The sequence below is a fragment of the Stenella coeruleoalba genome, assembly GCF_951394435.1.
Source record: "Stenella coeruleoalba genome assembly, chromosome: 15".
Classification (NCBI taxonomy): domain Eukaryota; kingdom Metazoa; phylum Chordata; class Mammalia; order Artiodactyla; family Delphinidae; genus Stenella; species Stenella coeruleoalba.
Genome location: NC_137161.1, coordinates 10,904,507 through 10,926,317, shown reverse-complemented (window position 1 = coordinate 10,926,317; position 21,811 = coordinate 10,904,507). Strand labels below are relative to the sequence as shown.

At 43.0% G+C, this 21,811-nt stretch overlaps 1 protein-coding gene across 2 annotated transcripts; it reads left to right on the top strand.

The window, feature by feature from the left end:
* Window positions 1-1,617: 1,617 nt before the first annotated feature.
* On the top strand, window positions 1,618-21,066 carry PARD6B (par-6 family cell polarity regulator beta). Of its 2 annotated transcripts, XM_079944453.1 has the most exons (4): window positions 1,618-1,654; window positions 2,356-2,447; window positions 8,587-8,809; window positions 17,510-21,066. In XM_079944453.1, exons 2-4 carry the CDS (start codon window positions 2,430-2,432, stop codon window positions 18,337-18,339), a joined length of 1,071 nt encoding a protein of 356 aa, XP_079800579.1. In that variant the 5' UTR covers window positions 1,618-1,654; window positions 2,356-2,429; the 3' UTR covers window positions 18,340-21,066. The 2 variants fall into 2 exon arrangements, with proteins under 2 accessions (XP_079800579.1, XP_079800578.1); XM_079944452.1 differs by lacking the exons at window positions 1,618-1,654; window positions 2,356-2,447 and adding an exon at window positions 3,453-3,929.
* The last annotated feature ends 745 nt before the right edge of the window (window positions 21,067-21,811 follow it).

The window sequence follows — 21,811 nt, the reverse complement described above, 5'->3', positions numbered from 1 at the left end:
GAATCTTAAGAGCTGGAAGGGATTGTGAAGATAATCTCATCCGTCTGCATTTACAGATGGGGAAACTGAGTCCCAGAGAGGCAAGAGGTCAGAAAGCAAAGCTCCTCGAGGGCAGGGCTCATGCACACGGTGCCTGGCACATGCTGCCTCCCATGAAGATGGGTTTTTAAGTCAAATGGCGTTGAGTTTCTTACAAGCTACAGGAGATAATTCATTTGTTTCCCGAGCTGTGAGTGTTATAAGCCATTAACCAGAAAACGGATCGTGTGACTTAATTCCAACTCTGCAAAGGGCTTAAAGTGCTTCGGTGAGTAGTCTGAGATTCATAAGTGTACACTTCACCTCTCTCTCAAAGAATTATTAACCAGCTCCATTAAAACTGGCACTTGAGCAATCAAGGAGGAAAAGAGCTGGCAAGAGAGACTTCTTGAAAAAAATCTCACCAATCTCACCATTATACGTGATTTCTTGCCACCTCTTTTTTTTCCCCCCTAAGAGGAGGAAGGAAAAAATAAGCATTGTCATGCAAGATGTAAATCAATAAAATGAATTGTGGAAAATTACAAGCTCTTTCCACCTCACAAGGTAAATTTCAAACAGACACAAGAGTTGTGTTAAGTTGTAGAAGAACTAAAGACAGAAAGCATTGGGAAGAGGGATAAAGCAGAAATGGAACCCTCACTAGCTTCTTTCAGAGGGTGCAGGTGGGCTGGGGTGGGGGAGATATGACAGTGTGTGGGTGTGATAGTCATTCCCAACTAATGATTTTGTGAACCTGTAATTTATAGAATCTGTGTCATCCACTCACTTTGCTTATCTCCCTAACTCACTGCGTATTAATTCTCCCAGGCCTGGGACTAGCTTTTCATCCCCCACGTAGGACTTGATCAGCTTTAGCTTGAGGATTTGGGGGTGGGGAGGGAGGATGGAGAGAAATGAGATTAGGGTTCAGTTTTCAAACCAAAGAAACAAAAATATAAACCCTTCTCTGTTTCTGCTGTTTCTCTGGGCTTCATACTTCTTGAGAAAGGCTGAATTTCAGGCCCTGCGAACAAACGTGTGCCCGGAACAGCCGTCTCAGAATGAAAGGGCTCCCCTCCTCCACACCACCTTTATCAAATTCAGACTATTTTCCACATTCCTTCCTTACACAGCCCAGGCGCACTTGTGACGCAGGCCTCAGAGCACATTCCACTTAGGAGATCCAGAAAGCTCGGGCCCTCCCTTCCAGAAAGGAAAGTCCAAGAGGGATGCCACACCCCGGGGGAGGACAGAGAGGATGTGACGACACCTCCAGGAATGCAGGGCCCACGCAGGTGTGTTGGCTCCCATGAACTTCCTTTTTAAAAAGGGGCTTGATAAATCAGTACCGATAACAGTAATAGAGCTCCACCACCCAGCAATAGCTCCCACAGAACTAGGGCCCAGCATGCAGCCCTGGCAGCTGGGGGTTGGGAGGTGACAGCTGAGAACAGAGATCCCAGCGGTCCCTGGGAGTCCCTGAGACCTTTTCAGGTGAGTCTCAAAGCCCAAACTATTTTCACAATACTAAGATGTCACTTGCTCTTCTCACCTTCCTTGTCAGACAGGTATACAATGGAATTTTCCAGAAGGGACAGGACATGTGATGATATCATCACCCTGATGACTATTGGTATGTGTGCCTGTGTATTCTTGTGTTTTAAACATTTCTCAATTTCAATTTTAATACAACGACTGTTGAAAGACATATCACACATAAACACAATACCTGGAGGCCCTCCATAATTTTTAAGAGTATTAAGGGGTCTTGAGACCAAACTGCCATGCTGCCCCATCACAGCACCACACTTCATTTCCGGTTTAGCTTGAGTCACATAGTAGGTGCTTTTGAACAGGGGGTAGAGAAGGCAGTTTTATTATTACTCAGCTTGGGATGGGATCCTTTCCATCTGGACTTCCACCCAAAATGGCCAGAAAAACTTTAAATTCCCCCACGAATATTTGCTGGACTGAACCCCTCAGGGGGAAAGATGGGTTTCTCACCTTTGAGCCCAGGTGGGGTAAAGTTAGTATGGAGAAATCGCCCTCCTCAGCTCCAGCACCCAGCAGAGACATATCTGAGTACCTGCTAGGAGTCAGGTAGGTGCTACTGCTCCACAGAGAGCAAAGCAGACCCCTGCCTTCTCAGAGCCGTCATTCTCGGTCAGGAGCAGATTACTCCCAAAACACATGGGAAACGGGAACTTGACACAAGTGCTGGGAAGGAGGGGTGCAAAGTGTGAGGAGGGATTGGAGGCATGAGATAAGGGGAGGAAGCCTCGGAGGACTCAGGTGGAATGCAGCACCCTAACCAGATCTTCTTGGCCATTTCAGGTTAGAAACCCCGCCCACCGGCCCAGGTCCAGCTCAAAGGAGGGTTCCACAGCTCCTTGAGGACCCGCAGTGCCATGATGAGCCCCCTGCAGGTGTGTGTGGGGGAGCGTTGGGGGTCTCCTCCTCACCTCCCCAGCACGGCCAGTGCTGAAAAGGGCCCCTGGGAGAACAAACCCAGCTCTGGGGCATTTAGAGAGAAGGAGTCAGTCTTTTGTTATCAGGGACATAGCTCGGTCATTCCACTGGGGGGAGGGGGACAAAGGCAATCTGGAGGCTGTCACTGGTGGACACAACGAATAGCCCAGAAATGGCTGGAGGGAGAGGAAGACTTCAGAGGTTAAAAATAAATTTAAAAGCAAAGAAAAAAAGAAAGCCCTGGAGGGCCGGTCTAGAAGTACTCGGGTAAGCCGGACCTTCGAGGAGCCATCCCGAGCCTCTGCCCACTTTCCCTCCCTCCCAGCGGCTACTCGACCCTATGGGACTTGACGGACTGCAGAAAGAGTCTCTACCAACAAAACTAAGCCAGTAGAGCCCTGAGATTCTTCCCCAGTGACTGTTGCAGAGGCGGGAAAACTTGAATTTTGTAATCAGAGTTGCAGCCAGACCCCTAAACGACGCAAATGGGTGGTGGAGGGGCGTAGCTGCACGCTGCAGCATCCCAAAGTGGAAGGAAGATAAGGGGTGGCAGGAACATAGCAGCCCCACCCCGCCTCCGCACCAGCCGGGCCTCGCCTCCCATTCCCCCGCGGCGCGCGAGCCGGGTCCGGGTCAACCAGGCGCGCGCCTGCGCGTGCGCAAAAGGCCCAGCGCCCTAGCTCATCTCCAGGTGCGCTCGCGCTTCCGGCCTGCCTTCCCGGGGCGGAAACTCCAGGGCCCGCGCATGCGCTTTCCAGCTCTCCTGCTAGGTCGGGAGAGGAGGTCCACGGCTTCAGGTGATCCCGCCCCTCCCTCGCAGCGTGGGACCAATCGTACGGCGGCGGGCGGGACTTTCGCGGAGGCGGCCCGCCCACGCGCTGCGCGAGACGTGTACCGATTGGTTGGCGCTGGGGGCGCAGGTGCGCGCTTCCCATTGGGTGTGGGCGGAGCGCGAGCCTCCAAGGCGTCTACGGAGGCTGCAGGTGAGCGCGCGCACGTGCCGCGGCTCCCGCCCGGCTGGGGTGCGCGCGCGCGGGCTCGCGGGGGAAGCGGCTGAGAGCTAGGCTGCGGCGCCTGTCCCCTGTGCTCCGCCCCCTCCTCCTTCTTCGCCGTCGCGGCCGTCGCAGAGGCCCGGAGGGAGGGAGCCGCGTTCCCGCCCGCCGCGCCGCCAGTCTCACCCTCGGTCCCACCGCGTGAGGAGCCAGCCGAGCGGAGCTCTGCGCGGAGACCCGAGCCACGGTCGCCCCTCTGCAGGTGCCTGTGAGGAGGCGCCTGGGCCGCAGCCGAGTCCCGAGCCCAGCGGCCGGGCACTCGCTCTCCGCGCTCCGAGGGGCGGCCCGGCTGGAGGAGGCTGTTGCGGGCCAGGCCTCAGGATGAACCGCAGCCACCGGCACGGAGCGGGCAGCGGCTGCCTGGGCACCATGGAGGTGAAGAGCAAGGTGCGCGGGGCCCGGGCTGGGCGGAGCGGCCGGCTAGATGGGGACTGGCGGTCAGAGCCTTGAGGGGGGTGCTCCCGGGGCCTGGGGGAGGCCTGGGGGAAGCCAAGGGCTGGCCGGGGACGGCCTGAGGAGCTGCCCGCTGTCTGGGACCGTGGTGGGCGCGATGGTGGGATTTGGAGGCAGGAGATGGTGGAGAATACGCTTGCTGTGAAGAGGACGAGCGTGGGGGGTTGTGTCTGCTCCTGCCCCAGGTAGGGAGGAGACCAGCTGAGCGCTTAATCTATCTCCTTAAAAATCATTCCTGTTCAAGGATGGGAGTAAGGGCCGAGGTATAGCCGAGGATGGGAGGCGTTTGAGCGCAGCGTGGTACGAAAGGTTTGGAGGAATTCTACCTCTTGGCCTTCTGAGTAAAGAGTATTTGGAACACCCGTGGTCACAAAATGTTACCCCTTTCTGTGGCTCAAGGGTGCATCAAGTGGTGAAGGAGAGAGCCCAGGGAACTCAAGAGCCCTTGTAAAGTTAGCTTTGCTTCCTGCTTAGAGATTTTTCTAGCACTAACTTTGGTATGCATTTAATCTATAAAATTAACACTATCGCCTTTCGTTTGAGTAGCACTTCACAGTTTGAGTCTGGGTGCCCTCTTCATTCCATCCTGCTACCTTTTCACATCAAGTGTTTTCACTCTTGACCAACGGTACGCCAATCTGCTGATAATTACGTCAGTATCCACTGAATTCCTAAATTGCAGGGCTCCCTGAGCAGGACGGTGTATAGGGATTAGTGAGGGAATGCTTTCCAACGGGGGTTTTGAGATGGAATTTGAAGATGGTCGGCGGCTCCGGGAACATTTTCAGCAAGCATTTCATGAATTGAAGAGCCAAAGGGGACTTAGATAACCTAGTCTGATCCTCTGAGAAGACGGGGGCTCAGAAAGCTTATGACTTCGACAAGGTGTGCTTTTTATGACAAAACCTTAAAACCTTTTACAAAATAAGTTTTAGGCTTTATAGAATAGAAAAAAGAGGACATGGGCTGGGCCCTGGGAACATTGAAAATAAGAGCTGGGAAGATCAAAACACAGGAAAGAATAGGAGAAAAGTAAAAGCATATCAACTTGAAGACTAATGAAACATCATTGAATGTAAGACTGCGGGGTGGGGTAGGGGGGAGGAGAATGCAAAATCCAGGAGTGATTTTCAGTGAAGCAGAGTAGGAAGGCTCCCTGGAGCCTGTGGTGGAATGGTTTTTACTATCTGGAGTTGATAAGCAAAGTTCTATAAGCTACTGTAACTGAGATGATCACATCAAGAGTATCTGCATTCATTTTTCACATTATTTTACAATGTTATTTTCGACTTGTGTATCAGAATAGGCACTAGTTAAGAAACCCTTCTGCTTAATAAGAATAGAAATGTAGTTATAGCTGTTTCATGAATATGCTGTCTCCTGTGTCCTCCGTGGAACTGCCATAGCAAATTGAAGTGACACGCTTGAACTAAGGGTTAAGATAACTCAAAATATATAGAGCTTTTCTTCTAGCAGTATAGTGGTGGTAGTTCCGTGGCCAGTGGTTGAACCTTCTCATGGCATTTCTGTCATAAATCTAGTTTGGGTTTGTGGGAGTTGAGGTTAAGAAAAGAAAGACATTTATGATGTTGCATAATCTTAAAATTCAGTTTGTGGTCCTAATCTTGGTAGCAAGTATTTCATCTTTTTATCATAGGAAAAAATGAGTAGGGATTCTAGGTGTTCTGATAAATACAGTCGAGTGGCAATTTATCTCTCAGACTAGAAAACCTCGAGCACTGGGGGACTGGAATTTCAGGCTTTCTGCCCTTTTTTTCTGTCAACTGGTTTGTGAATCTTTCCCATACTGCCCATGATATATTTGACCTGCCATACTGGACTTCTGGTGAACCGTGTCTCTTAAATAGAATCAAGGCATTCTGAGAACCTGCATCTCAAAGTGTGGTCCCACTAGTGTTCTAGCTGCTGATAAATGGGCACAGCAGAGGTGCTGTTTCTAGTGTGTCAGTGGCACCTTATGTTTTAAATGTATATTTAATGGATTAAATAAAACATTTGGCATCTTTACCATTTAAAAAATATTTGGACAGATGTGTGAAGCAATACTTCCTTTTTCACTGCTTTGGTGATATCACAGCTTTTTACAAAGCTGGTCGCTAAAAGGTTGTAACCACAACTTGGTGATGTACAGATCCACGTTTCAGGATTTCTTTTTCTTCTGCATAGAAAACAGTGTCAACTTTTTCTTCTGCATAGAAAACAGTGTCAACGTCATATCTTTGCTCATGGAAGGGGAAAATGGTGCAAATAAAGTAATGGATAATGCAAATATAACTATAGTTAAGTTGTGATACCAGTTACCATGTGACTTTTTTTGGTAACTGATTTATCTTCCTGTTTCTCCAGAGTTGGAAAAGCTCTTAATAATCAAGGTGATGTCCTTTAATAACCTTAGGTTATTAAACACTTGGAATAGTCTTTGAGCTGTACATTTCCTAGTTATTATTTATGGGCAAACAATATTAAAATTAAGTTTTCATTTCTAGAGTGTACCAAAAGATGCTGGGAGACAGGTGTCCATACACATTCTGGGTGACCAAGGCAAACTAGAGCAGGCTAAGAAAAGTTATAATAGTTGTTGATTGGGTCTTAATATTATCTCTATTTTAGTATTTTTCTTCATGTAGTAAAAAGTTCTCTTAATCCTATTGTTTTGCTGCAAGAAGCATAACAATTTCTCTTTTTTTTTCCTGCTAACATTGCAAAAGGGCACATCTACTTGTGAAGCCATACAATTTTCCATTGTTTTTATCATAACATTTAAGCAAGAGAAAAAAATGTTGAGCAAAGAATTTTTATCCACAAGCTTCAGCAAAAACATTGCAGCCCTAAAACATTCAATTATTAGATGTTACTCCCATTCACCAGGGGAAGTAATAAAACCCTGAGATGAATCAGAAAGCACTAGGATGTTTTGATACCAGAATAAAGAAAATGGAGAAGAAACTATGACTTTATAACATCATAAGACTAACTCTGATATGAAGGGTGTTCCCCAGTTATTATTTACTTTGAAACGTGAAGGTATGACTACACTTTCTGAGCGCTTTAGGTATGAGTCACCTTATGTTCTTGACAGACGTTAGTGTTTATGTTTCAGGAATGTGTTTTGGAAACTTTTGATTTGTTAGAGGTAAGAAGTGGTTTTAGTAATTTTTCATTTTAATTTAAAACTAGTGAGTAGTGTGGGTATAAGCAAGGCAGATGAACTTCTTTGAGATAGCAAAAGCAGTGAGTTCAGAGAGACCATGGGATCCTTAGGGAAATGAATTGACACATTTGTAACCTGCTCAAATTATTCTGATAGGGACTTTCTCCGCAAGATGCTTAAGGCTGTCTTAGGGGTACATTAGTGTTTCTTGCCAATAATAGATATTTAGAGGAAAAATTAGTTCAGTGGTCAAACATATTTGGCAAACATTTGTTTAAAAACTTTTTTTTTTTTTTTTTTTAATCAACCACAGGACTTAACTGAGCGTTTAATATCTGGTCTCCACAGTGATTCCTAAGAGTGTGATTATAGTTATGTAGCGTTTCCCAAACTTGTGTGACTGGGGCACTTTTTGAGGAAGGCTGATGAATCTTTCTTACGTTTCCACATTTGAGGAAATGCCATGCTAGTCCCATAGTTAAGTCATGGATCCTGTTTACTATGGACTAGATGAAGCCAGTCCTTCGTGTTGAGTAAGAACCACTTAAATAATTTGGCATTTGGAAGGCAGAGTTGTGAATCTAGAGTAGGGAAGCAGACCTGAGAACCAGAATTGTGGAGATAAATATTGGGCATGATGGAAGTGTCGTCCTCCCTGTTTGTGTGATCCCTTAATGCCTCTCATATAGTTATTCTCTTTCCCCACTAATTTCTGAGCTCTGGTGCAGGCCTGAGCCTTTCATTCTCTAGGGCCTAGCATTGTGCCAAGCACGTAAACACTTTTGCTTTAATTGGAGAGTTGTAGGACATATATTTAATGTGTTGTGTGTGTGTGTGTTTTTAAGATTAACATAGGGAAGACTCTTCTTATCTCTAGACCTGTTTCTTATATGACATACCTCCATTTGTATCCTGCCTTAGTGCCAAGAAACTCAAAGTCCTTTTTGTATATGTTGGTGTTAATTCTTGCCACTTCCTGTGAAATTGTAATTCCTTTTATGGGGAAGGAAACTTAGATGCTTTTTGCTACCAGTCAAAATAAAGACTTAGGAACATCTTTGTTACCCCATGGCCTGAGTGAGGAGCAGATACTGCTGTCAGGATCTGGGCTCCAGACAGGGTTTGTTTGAGCTGAGTCACTCTGCAGGACAGTCCTCAGTGAGACCTGGGTACCCCAGGGATTAAGTTGAGCCTGCATCTCTTGAAGGGAATGCCCTTCAGAGATGCAGCAGTGAGCAGACACATTCCTGTGCCTTCCTTATGTTGTTTTATCTCCTGATAATGAGATTGCTGACAATAGACCGTGTTATTGGAACTGTCTTCTTCATTAAGGGAAATACTGTGCCTGTGAATTTTTCTGTCATGCATTTTAAGATTGGATCCTGTTACCTTTTTTAAAATTAATATGTTTATTTATAGTTTGGAGCTGAATTTCGTCGGTTTTCACTGGAAAGATCAAAACCTGGAAAGTTTGAGGAGTTTTATGGATTACTGCAACATGTTCATAAGATACCCAATGTTGACGTTTTAGTAGGCTATGCAGACATCCACGGAGATTTACTACCTATAAATAACGATGATAATTATCACAAAGCTGTTTCAACGGCCAACCCACTGCTTAGGATTTTTATACAAAAAAAGGGTAAGTAACAATGTTTAGAAAAATTATTTTAGAATTAGAAGTTGTTTATTTTCCTCATTGATAGGATACACAGAATTCACTACAAATTTAATGAACAGACATTTTGTGTGAATCTTCTTACCATATTAACTAACAAGTGAGTTAAGACATCTGTGATATTATTGGTTTAATTGACATCGTTACACTTCACTAAGTATACTTTGGAAAGATTGCGGGTTTTTTTTTTATTTATTTTTATTTTGGGCTGCGTTGGGTCTTCGTTGCCGTGTACAGGCTTTCTCTAGTTGCGGCGAGAGGGGGCTACTCTTCGTTGTGGTGCATGGGCTTCTCATTGAGGTGGCTTCTCTTGTTGCGGAGCATGGGCTCTAGGGGCGTGGGCCTCAGTAGTTATAGCACACAGGCTCAGTAGTTGTGGCTCACAGGCTCAGCAGTTGTGGCTCACGGGCTCTAGAGTGCAGGCTCAGTAGCTGTGGCACTTAGGCTTAGTTGCTCCATGGCGTGTGGGATCTTCCCAGACCAGGGATCGAACCTGTGTCCCCTGCATTGGCAGGCGGATTCTTAACCGCTGCACCACCAGGGAAGTCCGAAAGATTGTGGTTTTAATTACTTTATAACCTCTTAGATTTTTTAAAAATGGAAATTAGGAATTTATTGAATCTTCACTTTGTTGAATGGAATTTTGTCCATTCAGAAAGATGTGGTAGGAGGAGTATGACTTTGGAGTCAGGGAAACATTCTACTTCTTTGGTAGCAATTAACTTTGAAATCTGTATGCATCACTTAATAGGTACCTGAAGGAAAGCTGTTTATTCTTCCTGGGTCGCGGTATCTTTATCTATAGAATGAACATACTATCTCATAGGATTACTAGGAAGTTTAAATGAGCTCAGTGCAGTGCTCTGGCATGTAGTATGCCTCCGGTGAATGTTTTCTTTCCTTTTAAGGCATTTTTCACAGAAGTAAAACTAGTGAATTATCTGGAAAATCAGAGAGCAAGTCATTATTTTGGAGGAATGTAAACATTGATATTGGTCTTTGCAAAAGAACATTTTAAAATAACCACTCTATATGGCAAGAATTGAAACGTATTTTGAGCCCTAAAACTTTTAACTTTGTGGCCTCCTCCGTGTGTGTGTGTTTATCTGTGTCCACCTGTAGATGGCCATGGTGTGTGCCATTTATTCCTTTGTCTTTGGTAAATGAAGAGGTTTGGAAAGGCGACATGAGAGCCACAAGCCCAGTATTGGTGGGATAATCAAAGCCTTACTGTGTTTGTAAACCAACCCAGAAAGCAGTGTGAGAGAGTGGGTAGAGATTACCCTTGAAGGTGAAACTTTCTTTCCAATCAGTTGATAAGCATTGGACCACTCCTAGGGCTTTGAAATTCCACTGATTGTGTATCTTTGCTTCTGGGTTTGGAGGAGCTAAAGTCCGCCAACAAAATAAACCTCCAAGGGTAGGGTAACTTACATCTGTATCACTTGACTGTTTACAAAATACTTTACAAAGACGCAAATTCATTTTCCCAAAGACCCCTAAGATGGATTTCCTAGGTATGTGGCAGGGGTGTGGTACAATTAGAGTGTTACTTCAGGAAGACTCATTTGGCTGTTCAGGAGGAATTGGAGTACGCAGCAGTCTTACAGGAGAGAGCAAGGAGCAGGGGGGTGAGAGACGCTGAGAAACTGCCCCGGCAGGAGACCAGGTGAGGAAGATAAAGGGGAGGATCTGAGAGTCATTGCGCTCCCCCTGGAGGGCAGAGGGTTGAGGAGGCGTCCAGAGGAAAGTAGCTTTCTGGATTTGAGCCTGATGGCGCCATAAAACAGGTACAGTCTGGAAGAGAGGTTGACTTGGAAAGAAAATTGGTCTGGTTATAGGACAAAAAAGCTTATCTGGCCGGCGAGTTTCAACCTTGTCCCGTAGGAAATCAGAAATGATGGGCTGGAGCTTAGGGTGGAAATCTAGAGGCTGATCAAAGAGCTGAAAGTCTGCAGAAAAGTGATAGTTGAAATTTTGGGGAGTGGACATAAGGGCTTGCTGAGGTGAAGAGCAGGGATGGTTCTTAGAAAGCTATGTATAGAATGTTGGAGAAGGAAGAGGAGAAGACAAAACATTGGAGTGGAGCTTGTCATTTTAAGCAGAATAATTTAAATCATTGTTGTTGCATAGAAGGCCTGTCTTGTTAGCAGTTGTAATTTTCATTACAAATTTGCTGTTTGGAACATGTATTTAAATATAGAATGACTATTTTTAAACTACTGCCATCTGACAGAACTTGTTGGATTATCCCCTTCGTTAGAAAGATTATAGGTGTTGGATTATACTACCACATGTTTTTGTTACTGGAATTGTAACACTTACGTGATCATAGGATTAATCCTAACATCTTTTAAGGGCAGTTATCATCTGCTGTTTCCTTTTCAAATATGTTTAGATGTAAACAAAAGTTTTCTATGCTGTAGAGGTAAATAACCAATACAATTCAGAGCCCTTAGAATTTGATCTAGAAATAGGCAGTGTGCTCAACAGAAAATTTTTGTTTTTAAAAATGTAACTTTAGGACATCCCTGGTGGTCCGGCAGTTAAGACTCCATGCTTCCACTGCAGGGGGACACGGGTTCAATCCCTGGTCGGGGAACTAAGATCCCGCATGCCACCCGGTGCGGCCAAAAAAAAAAAAAAAAAAAGTAACTGTAATACAAATATGACTTCAGCGAAACATGAAAAGTCAGTCAGTCGATTCATTCCTGCTGAAAACCCTCCAGTGGTTTCCGTTGCATCCAGAATAAAATACATCCTCATTTGTGCTCCACAGCAGCGTCTCCTTCCTGCATTCTCCCACTCCCCCCTCACAGCAACCACATTGGCTTTCTTTCTGTCCCTAGGACTCAGCGGGCTTGTTGCCGTCTCTGTGCTTCTGCACTTGCTGTTCCTTCTGTAAGCAACGCTTTTCCTGCAGCTGGTCCCATGGCTGCCTCCTCCTCCCTCAGTTCTCAGCTCAGATGGCTTTCTCAGAGGGGCCTCTTCTGACCACCCTAGCTAGGGCCCCCCAACCTCCACCTTTACCACATTACCCTCTGGTTATTTAGGTAGAGTTAACATGTTTGTTGTCTGTCTTACAGAGTTACACAGTGCCCTGTAGTTCGTGGTGATACCTTTTTTCTTTTAAACAGAGCTCAAGAGATGCTTAAGTAGAAAGCTGATTTTACTTAAACTTTAATGAACATTAAATTCAGGAAACTAATGTAAAACATGGCATTAAGTACAGTTACATTTTCTCGCTTAATTACAACACACTTTCTGTTTTACTGGCCTGTTGCTTCCAATTTAGGAACCAATAGGGCAGCAGTTGCACTTGATGTGTCACCAAGCGATTTTTTAAAAGACAGACATGAAAACGATTTTAAATTTTAAACCGTGTGACCTTTTAACATCTGATCCCCTCTACCAAATAAAGCTTCTTTGAAGTGAGAGCTCAGGATTGGAGGCATAAACCACTTCATAGCTTGAACTCGGGGGTAGCATCATTGCATATCTTGAAAAGTTTTATGTCTTACAATAATTTATTGTTAGAGGAGAAAACCCAGACTCTATTTCCAGGGCTGTTATTGTGGAAGCAAAAACAAAACAAAAAACCTGATATTTTAAAAGTTACTTTCGCAGAGGATCCTAGGGCTTTTGCCAGCCCCCTCACCCTGTCAGAGTTTAGAATTTCCTCACTTATTTGAGGGAAAAAGAGAAGTTTTTCTTCTCTTGTTGTTCAGGTGGTTCTTGTATGGTAAACAATCTCAGAAAATATTTAAAGGTTGCACCTTTAGAAAAAGTACTCGGGTCATTCCTGTAGGTTTGGAACGCAGCCAGGGAAATGTGCATTTTTTAAAAGCCCGTTGCGATGATCAGCCAAGTCTGAGGCCCGTTGACCTGCCCGGACGTCTCGCCAGATCTGATCAGCATACCTACACCACAGCTGCTTGCTGTGTCACAGGCTGTTTCTGTGTGCCATCAGACAAGCACATTTGTATCATGGGTTTATTCAAAGGAGTATGTTGGAAGTACCAGAAGGGCCTTGCTTGAAGCCTCATCTGCGTTAGGACGTGGCCTTGTGGCCCAGACACCTGGAACTGGGCAGCCACTTAAACTGTCTCTTAGAACTTTACTGTGCATTGGATGTTATTTGGGAGCTGTATTTTAAGGTTATATTTTAGTGAGTCAGGGTTGAATTTAGAAATGGTCTAAGGAGTATACATTTTAATAGTAAATTGTGAAAAATTGTTTAACAGAAGGTACAGCCCGAGAAATAAAAAAATTCTGAGTAACAGCTCAGAATGTGATGCCAGTTGCTTATGACAGAAACCTGGGTGTCGCCTTTGACACATACCTGTTTTTCAGTCACCAAGCCTATTAAAAGTGTGTTCTAATTATTTTTCAAACTTATTTCCCCGTTTCCTGACACACCTTTTTATTCGGTCACGTGGCCTATTAAAAATGTGTTCTGATTACTTTTCAAGCTTATTTCCCCATTCCACTGCCTCTGCCCCAGGCCAGGTACCATCCTACATTACCTGCAGTAAAACCTCCTGTCTTCCCCGCAGGTCCCTCCTCCAGCTTGCAGCCAGAGCGAGCTTTGTAGGAAAACCAAAATCCTTGGTTTTCTTCCCTTTGCCCTCAGGCTGAAGCCCGTAATCCTCCCCACTTCCCCGGAGGCCCTGTCTGTCTGCAGGGCCCTGGCCGCCTGGACTTGGCTCCAGCTCCTCCTCTTCTCTCCCCTCCCACCCTGCCTTCTCACCGTCTCCTCCGCCGACCCCATCCTGCCCGGCTCTGTATTTGTTGTATCTGCACCCGGAAGTTCTTCCCTCCCTTCTACCTGATTAGCTACTGGTTTGTTTTCCAGTCTCAGTATAAACCACGCTCCCCAGAGAAGCCTTGCCTTACCCTGCAGACCAGGCTGAGTTCCCACTGATAAACTTCACAGCTCTTGGCACCTTTGTAATAATATAATGGTTTCAAGTTCTTTGTTAATTGCCATCTATTTTAGTCTGTAAGCACCATGAAAGCAAGCACCTTAGCTGTTTGGTGCACTGGATCTGCAGCACACAGCACGATGTCTAGCCACATAGTAGCAGGTGCTTAAGTGTCTGGCATTTGATTTTCCTTATATTAGGAAGTGAAGGGATCTGCAGGCTTTGAATATTGCTTTAAGTGATGTTTAATCCTTTTAAAGTTGCCACATGTATTTCATTTAACCATTTTGGATTAGAACAAGGGTTGGCAAACTCAGGCTTGCTGGCTGTTTTCATGGAACACAGCCATGATCACTCCGTTCTGTAGTGCCTGTGGCTGCTTTTGCAACAGAGACCGTATGACCTGCAATACCTAAAATATTTACTGTACAAACTCTACAGAAAAAGATTGTCCACCCCTTGATTAGAACAATTTCAAAAATTATTTCATTCTTCCCCTGTCTTCCTACTGAACTTGAATGGGTCATAATCTTGAACCTTCTTGATGACTCTACCATGAACTGTTACTGTTTTGTTACTGTACACGGATGCTGCTGGGATTTATATAACGCTTTTGTTTTGTTTGTTTGTTTTCAGGTTTGCTTTTTCTTCACTGTAGGCTTTTATTTTTTGTATCTGTGCCCGCCACTCACTGGTGGACCCTTACCCCCGACTGTGACTTAAGACTGTGAGCTGAGGAATGAGATAACCAGGGTTTTTTGGAATTAATGTTTAAAAAGTAAGAGGCTCAGAGGGAGGCCCTTCAGGGCTCCCTTCCTCTGTGAGGACAGCACAGGGGCTTTTTGTGTGTAAGGAAGTGAGACATCCAGTTTGGCTGTTTGGCGGCATTCCAGGGGTAGATCCTTGTCTGTTTCGGTGAGCTGAGATTGTCAGGCTCGGGATAGGTGAGGTTTCGCTGAGCCTATATCACACACTGTTGCCTAAAGCCTGGGTTTATACAAGTGAAAGGTTGCCATGAGCCAGGATTCCAACTTTCCGTCTCTTTCTGAGTTTTGTACTTTGACAGACATGCTCAGGTGGAACGTCAGGCCTGTTCCCTGTAGATGTTCACCTTTACACTTTAAACCGACACCCTGCACCCTGGCTTTCTGCCAAAATATTTCTTTTCCCAGTGGCTGGAAACTGATTAGCTAGATGGGAGAACAAAGGTGCCTTTGTACTGGGGCATATTGCTTTTGAGAATTTAGCAGAGAGCATTCAAACAGAGTCTGGATGCAATGCCAAATTATGCAGATTTGGGGGGTTTTTTGGTCAGGTTTCCCATGAATAGGTATGTAAGCAACTTAGTTTTGTTCTCCTTTTGTATGGTGTGGAATTTCCCATATAAAAATTGTGTGGGCTTTCTTAATTGATTGTAAAATGAAATATACAATTTTGAATAAACACATTCAGTAGAAGATCATTGTTGATAGATTTCTGGCTACATTTTGCCCAAAAGATTCTTTTGTCAGTCAGTTTATTTCCCAAGCCAAATTATAAATAAATTTGTCTTTGTAAGAACACAGTGTAAGTACTTTCTCCATAAATGAAGCAAAATTATCCCCAGGGGGAAAATGCCCCAAAATCAGGTACCACTAGGCTTTTTTTTTTTTTTTTTTGGTTATACTGGGTCTTAGTTGTGGCAGGTGGGGCTCCTTAGTTGTGACATGCATGTGGGATCTAGTTCCCTGACCAGGGATCAAACCCAGGCCCCCTGCATTGGGAGCGCAGAGTCCTAACCACTGCGCCACCAGGGAAGTCCCCAGGTACCCCTAGTCTTGTACATTTATCTGAAACTAGCTTTTGAAGAGTGTTCAAGCAGCACTGAGAAAAGAATACTGAAGTTCTCCAGGCTCTGACACACAGTGGACATTTAACATTCACTGTATGAATTGAACATGTACGGTATTGGCCTTAGTAAGAAAACCTGGGGCCAGTCTTCTGTCTGTACCTTATTTTGTACCCTTAATTTCCTGGTCTATAAAGTAAAGGTAATAATACTTAACGACAGGGGGGCCGAGAGTTGGGTGACAAGAGGCTACAGATGGAAGCCCTGTGCAGACACAGTCTGGTGATATTACTGTTGTCTGTAGCAGTGATTGAGACTAGGACTTTAAACTAGTTCTTGGGATGGTGGGGGCACTTTTGTCTTTTTTATTCTTATTAAATATTTTTTTCATCCTTGGAGATTGTGACTTTTTAGTTTATCCCCATTCCAGTTATTTTTGAAATGTGATTTCACCTTTTATGCCTGCTGCTAATTCTGTTTCCTCATCCTCTGATGAGACGTGTTGTTTGTAGACTGTCTACCTCCAGCTGTGGGATGTAAGGAGATCTAGTTTTAGTGCCCTGTTTTCCCTGATTTACATCAGGGATTATAAATTGCTGGCTTGAAGAATAAATTCAACCTCCAGATGTTATTTTGCTCAAACAGGTTTTTGTTGTTATTTAATTAGGTGTCGGCATTTTAAATGGGAAGGTTTGTGTTTTTTTTAACCTAAAAAAACAAGACTTTCTGACAAGTTGGACTGTCCACACAAATTCCTACAGTCCGTGAAGAAAAGCTGCCTGGAGCGAGAAAAGCCATGCCATTAAATGGGGCAGGAGGTCTCAGCTTTGCCAGAATCCTCACCCCTCCCTGTTGTCTCTGTCTTATACCGCAGCCTCTTTCAAAAGTGGGAAAATGAAAGGTTAAGAACTCCCCCAGAAAACTGAGGGAGAGTGTATTTTCAGAAGACCAGAATTCCTGTGTTTGATATGCATTCATTTAATTACATTATCATTTTATGTGTATTATCCATTTCATTTAATTACAGGCAGACCTCAGATATATTGTGGGTTCGATAAAGCAAATATCGCGATAAAGCAAGTCACATGAATTCTTGCACAAATTAAGCGTGTAATAGCATCATGTCTCAAAAAATACATAACTCAAGTTTAAAATACTTTTTTGCTAAAAAAAAATGTTAACCATCACCTGAGCCTTCAGCAGGTCATAATCTTTCTGCAGTAGTGATGTCAAAGATCACTGATCAAAGCACATCGTAACAAGTATAATAATTTAAAAGTTTGAAGTATTGCAAGAATTAAAAAATGTGACCCAGAGATACGAAGTGAGCAAATGCTGTTGGAAAAATGGCGTCGGTAGACTTGCTCGGTGCAGGGTCACCACAAACCTTCAATTTGTAAAAAAACACAATTATCTGCGAAGCGCAGTAAAAAGAGGTCTGCTTGTACACTGTCCTCCCAGACTCTAGTACAGGTATTTGCGCTTCAAAAGTGCCCAATTTCGTGTCATTGAGTCAAATATGATAAACATGCAAATTGGAGGTGTTTAAACAAACATAGGGAAAATACAATGTAAATAACTTGTTTTAAATGGTGTTTAAGAATGTGTGTGCGAGGCTTATCAGAATTTCATCTGCCATATTTAATGTTGTTTGAGTCATTGAGCTTTTTCAAATTTAACTTCAACTTTTGGTAACTTCATGGTGAATACTCGAGAGGGCCACCTATTGGGCTTTTCTGGTATAGCATGTCTTACTGCGTTACATTTTCAGCCGATAGGAGCAGGCTGATACTTAACGAGTTTGTTTATGTATCAAATATATTTGAGTTGTCCTTTCTGTACAGATTCCACTATAGATAAATGGGCGTTTTTACAGCATTTCTATAATTATTTTATTTTATTTTTAAACAGAAGAAGCAGACTACAGTGCCTTTGGTACAGACACACTAATAAAGAAGAAGAATGTTTTAACCAATGTGTTGCGTCCTGACAACCATAGAAAAAAGCCACACATAGTCATTAGTATGCCCCAGGACTTCAGACCTGTGTCTTCCATTATAGACGTGGATATTCTCCCAGAAACACATCGTAGGGTCCGTCTTTACAAATATGGCACTGAGAAACCCCTAGGATTCTACATCCGGGACGGCTCCAGTGTCAGGGTGACACCCCATGGCTTAGAGAAGGTCCCAGGGATCTTTATATCCAGACTTGTGCCAGGAGGTCTGGCTCAAAGCACAGGACTATTAGCCGTTAATGATGAAGTTTTAGAAGTTAATGGCATAGAAGTTTCCGGGAAGAGTCTAGATCAAGTAACTGACATGATGATTGCAAACAGCCGCAACCTCATCATCACAGTGAGACCAGCAAACCAGAGGAATAACGTCATTAGGAACAGTCGGACTTCCGGCAGCTCTGGCCAGTCTACTGACAACAGCCTTCCTGGCTATCCACAGCAGATCGAACCGAGCTTTGAGCCAGAGGATGAAGACAGCGATGAAGATGACATTATTATTGAAGACAATGGTGTGCCACAGCAGATCCCTAAGGCTGTTCGCAACACCGAGAGCCTGGAATCATTAACACAAATAGAACTCAGTTTTGAATCTGGACAGAACGGTTTTATTCCTTCTAATGAAGTGAGCTTAGCACCCTTAGCAAGTGGCACAAATACAGAATTTGAAACGCGTGCTCCAGATCAGAAACTCTTAGAAGAAGATGGAACAATCATAACACTATGAAACCATCATGTCTGAATGTCTTCTGAGTGAGGATGCCGTGGAGACTTGTAAATTTGGCTAGTTTAAAGCATATGTACCTCTGAACCAGTGATCTGGGATAGGCATGAAAAAAGTATATTGCAAGCTTAAAATGTTATTAAAATAGTAGTTTGATAATTAATATAAACTTCAGTGGGTCAGAGGTGAATTTAAGTCTAAAACAAAGGGGCCTTTGCTAATGAAATGATGTGCTTTTGCTATTTTGTCTATAGAGAACTGGATGTTAGAGCACATTCCCAGAACTACACATAAGGACTAGATCATTTCCGTTTGAAGTGGTTGCATATTTAACCTGCTGTGCAGAGCCTGGTTGATTTTTCCTTTAACTGTATATCTTAATTCTAACGTGAAGAAGTCTGAGTCTATCTTTCGGTACTTTGGGACCTTGGCTCCTATATTCCCCATGTTGTATTTTGATTTTTTAATATTGTTCCTCTGTTGCTAATTGTAGCGAGTAATTTTTTCAAATGCTTTTTTTTTCCTAATTTCTAAGAAATCAAATCAATTGACTGTTTTTAGGGGTTGCTTCCTAAGTTATAAAGCATTGAAGCTATGTTCCTGAATTAAGAAACTCTAACAGTTGTTCAGGTCCGTGTTTGCCCATGGGAGACTCTCTCCCATAACCTCTTCTTGTCCTCATTCCAAATCTCATTAGAAATCATTCCTTTTGTTGTTGGTGTGTATATTTTGTTTGTCTGCCTTTTTACTCTTTTAATGTATTTGAGTAGTGTGAATTATTTTCGTTAAAAAAAAAAATGCACCCAAACTAAGAGATTTTTACACACAGGACAACCTTGTGCACTTTTTATATGAAAATTTTGGGTTTTCCTTAATGGGACTTCTAGGAACACTGCCTACACTTTATGAAAAGTATGTCGTATTCACCTCTGACAGGTAGAGTGTATCTCGATTAATTTTATGAGGCTATTTATTACTTTCCGATGCATCCACTTAGCAAGGTAAGAGTAAGGCTGCTAACTTTCGTTCCTTGCCTGGTTTCATTGTATGGAGGCGCACAGGCACTACAGTAGCTTGTATATAGAGACTAAGAATAGTATGAACTACATGAGTTTCCTGTGACTTATGGATATTTCTCTCAGAGTTATTTATTGATTAATTTTATGCTAGGGCTAGAATGGATACCTTATAACAATTGTGTGCTATTAAAACAATGAAGAATCAAATGACTCCGTTTTGAAGGATATTTTCTCTATATGGTAAAAGTATATGAAGTAAAGTTGATTAAATGAAGCTCTCTTGACTCAGAATACTTCAATGTATTTTGCCCACATTTTACCACTAAACATGTTATCACTAAACTGTTAACTGCACAACATTATGTAATACAGTGTACTTCTTGTTGAATTCATTGAAGTTCTTCCAATTATATAACCACTATTTTTTAATGGCATTCCAGGTTTAACATTCTGTTGAGTTCTATAAATTTGACTCTTGAATGGCAAAATGTTAATAAGTAGAAGGTTACATTTCATTTATAATTATAAGTGGTGCAGGGCTTCAACATTTTAAGTAAAAATACTTTCACATACTACCTCTCTCTCTTTCTCTCTTTTTTTTTTAACAAAGTTTTAACATCAGAACTTTTCTTAGGGGAAGAAATACTTCAGGGCTTGACTTTTTGTACAACTTTTAACTGTAAAATACAGATTTGTCTTGTATGTATTCATGAAAATGGAAATCAAAGCTGCTAGTGCTTTTTTTTTTTTTTTTTGGCGGTACGCGGGCCTCTCATTGTTTTGGCCTCTCCCGTTGCGGAGCACAGGCTCCGGACGCGCAGGCTCAGCGCGCAGGCTCAGCGGCCATGGCTCACGGGCCTAGCCGCTCCACGGCATGTGGGATCTTCCCGGGCCGGGGCACGAACCCGTGTCCCCTGCATCGGCAGGTGGACTCCCAACCCCTGCGCCACCAGGGAAGCCCTGCTAGTGATTTCTAATTATCCCACTAAGGGTATATGTCAACGGTCTTTTCAACTGGATCTCTCGTATAAATTATTGGTGAAAGAATTGATTGCTAGACGTATTGTAAAACCAATAGATCTTGGTTATACAATAAAATGTCGATTCATTGGTAGTCTGAATTATTTCAAGTGTACCTTATTAACAAAAATATCAGTGGACTCAGCATAAAATTTTATAGTACTAAATGTCAAGCTAACTGTGAATTTTGTTCTGTATCTTAAGTAAATTTATGATAATGTCCTCGAGCTATCAACAAAATATATGTACTTTTGTGAACTATGGATTTTCTAATTAAATTTTACATGCAATATGATTTTTACATGAATGCTACTTTGTTTAAACTATCAAATGTCAGTATTTTACTACAATTTTATTATAAAATGTACATTATCACTAAATGAGCTTTGATTTTAAAAATCAAATTAGCTTTAGTTGTATATTATTTTTTACAAATAAAGATAGACTTGTATAAAGGCTACTTTCTTGTCTGCAAATATATGAAAAGTCACCCAACAAATATTTACCAAGCACCCATTACAGCAATGGGTAGGGAGAAAATTGCTAAGTTATAACAAGATCCTGGCTTCCTTAATTTTTAGAAGATCAACACCAGGAATTCCTGACGGTCCAGTGGTTAGGCCTCCGCGCTTGCACTGCCGAGGGCCCGGGTTAGAGTTAGGGTTAGGGTTAGGGCATTTAAAATATAGTTAAATTCTGATAATGTGAGAGGTTATGCATGATATCCATATAGAATTATCACTTACATTGTTTAAGATTATTTGAAATAAGGCAAAAGTTGTTTGTAAAGTGAAAGTTTCTCTTCTGAATTCAAATTCACTTTGTTACACTTTTTATTACCACCCCAGGTACAGGTATTGCCTATATGGATTGAGTTCACTTTATGCTGAACACTGTAAAAGGCCTGAGATAAAACACACCCTCTTCCTGAGCCAAGTCTAATCCCAAATTAGTCACCCGGTCATTGGCTCAGTCGATCTCTGCACTAACTCCTCTGCCATCCAGCATGCAGGATAATAACCGATTCCTTCCGCCAGTTTAAAAACTGAAAGTCTTCTGAGTAAAAATTCAACATCGTGTACATAGAACCCTTCACATCATCCATTGGTGCAGACTGTTGCGCTCAGTACCTGATGCACTTGGTTTCGGGGTCCATGAAACAATGGTATGGAACTAAAAGACCCTTTTCATCCCCAAATACGACCCCAGTGCTCTTTGTATCCTAAATCCCTGCTGCTTCCATGTTTCCAGTCTGGGTAAAAAATTACATTTGAGGAAAAAATCATCGAAGTCATAGAAATGTATAAGGAAAAGCTAACCCTGTTCTGGTCATTTGCCTTAAGGTGCTTGAATTAATGGTTAGCAGCAACTGGTTGTTTGCTCTGATATTCCCATCTTTTAGACTGATGAAAGGTTTAATTGTGGGTGACAAAGCT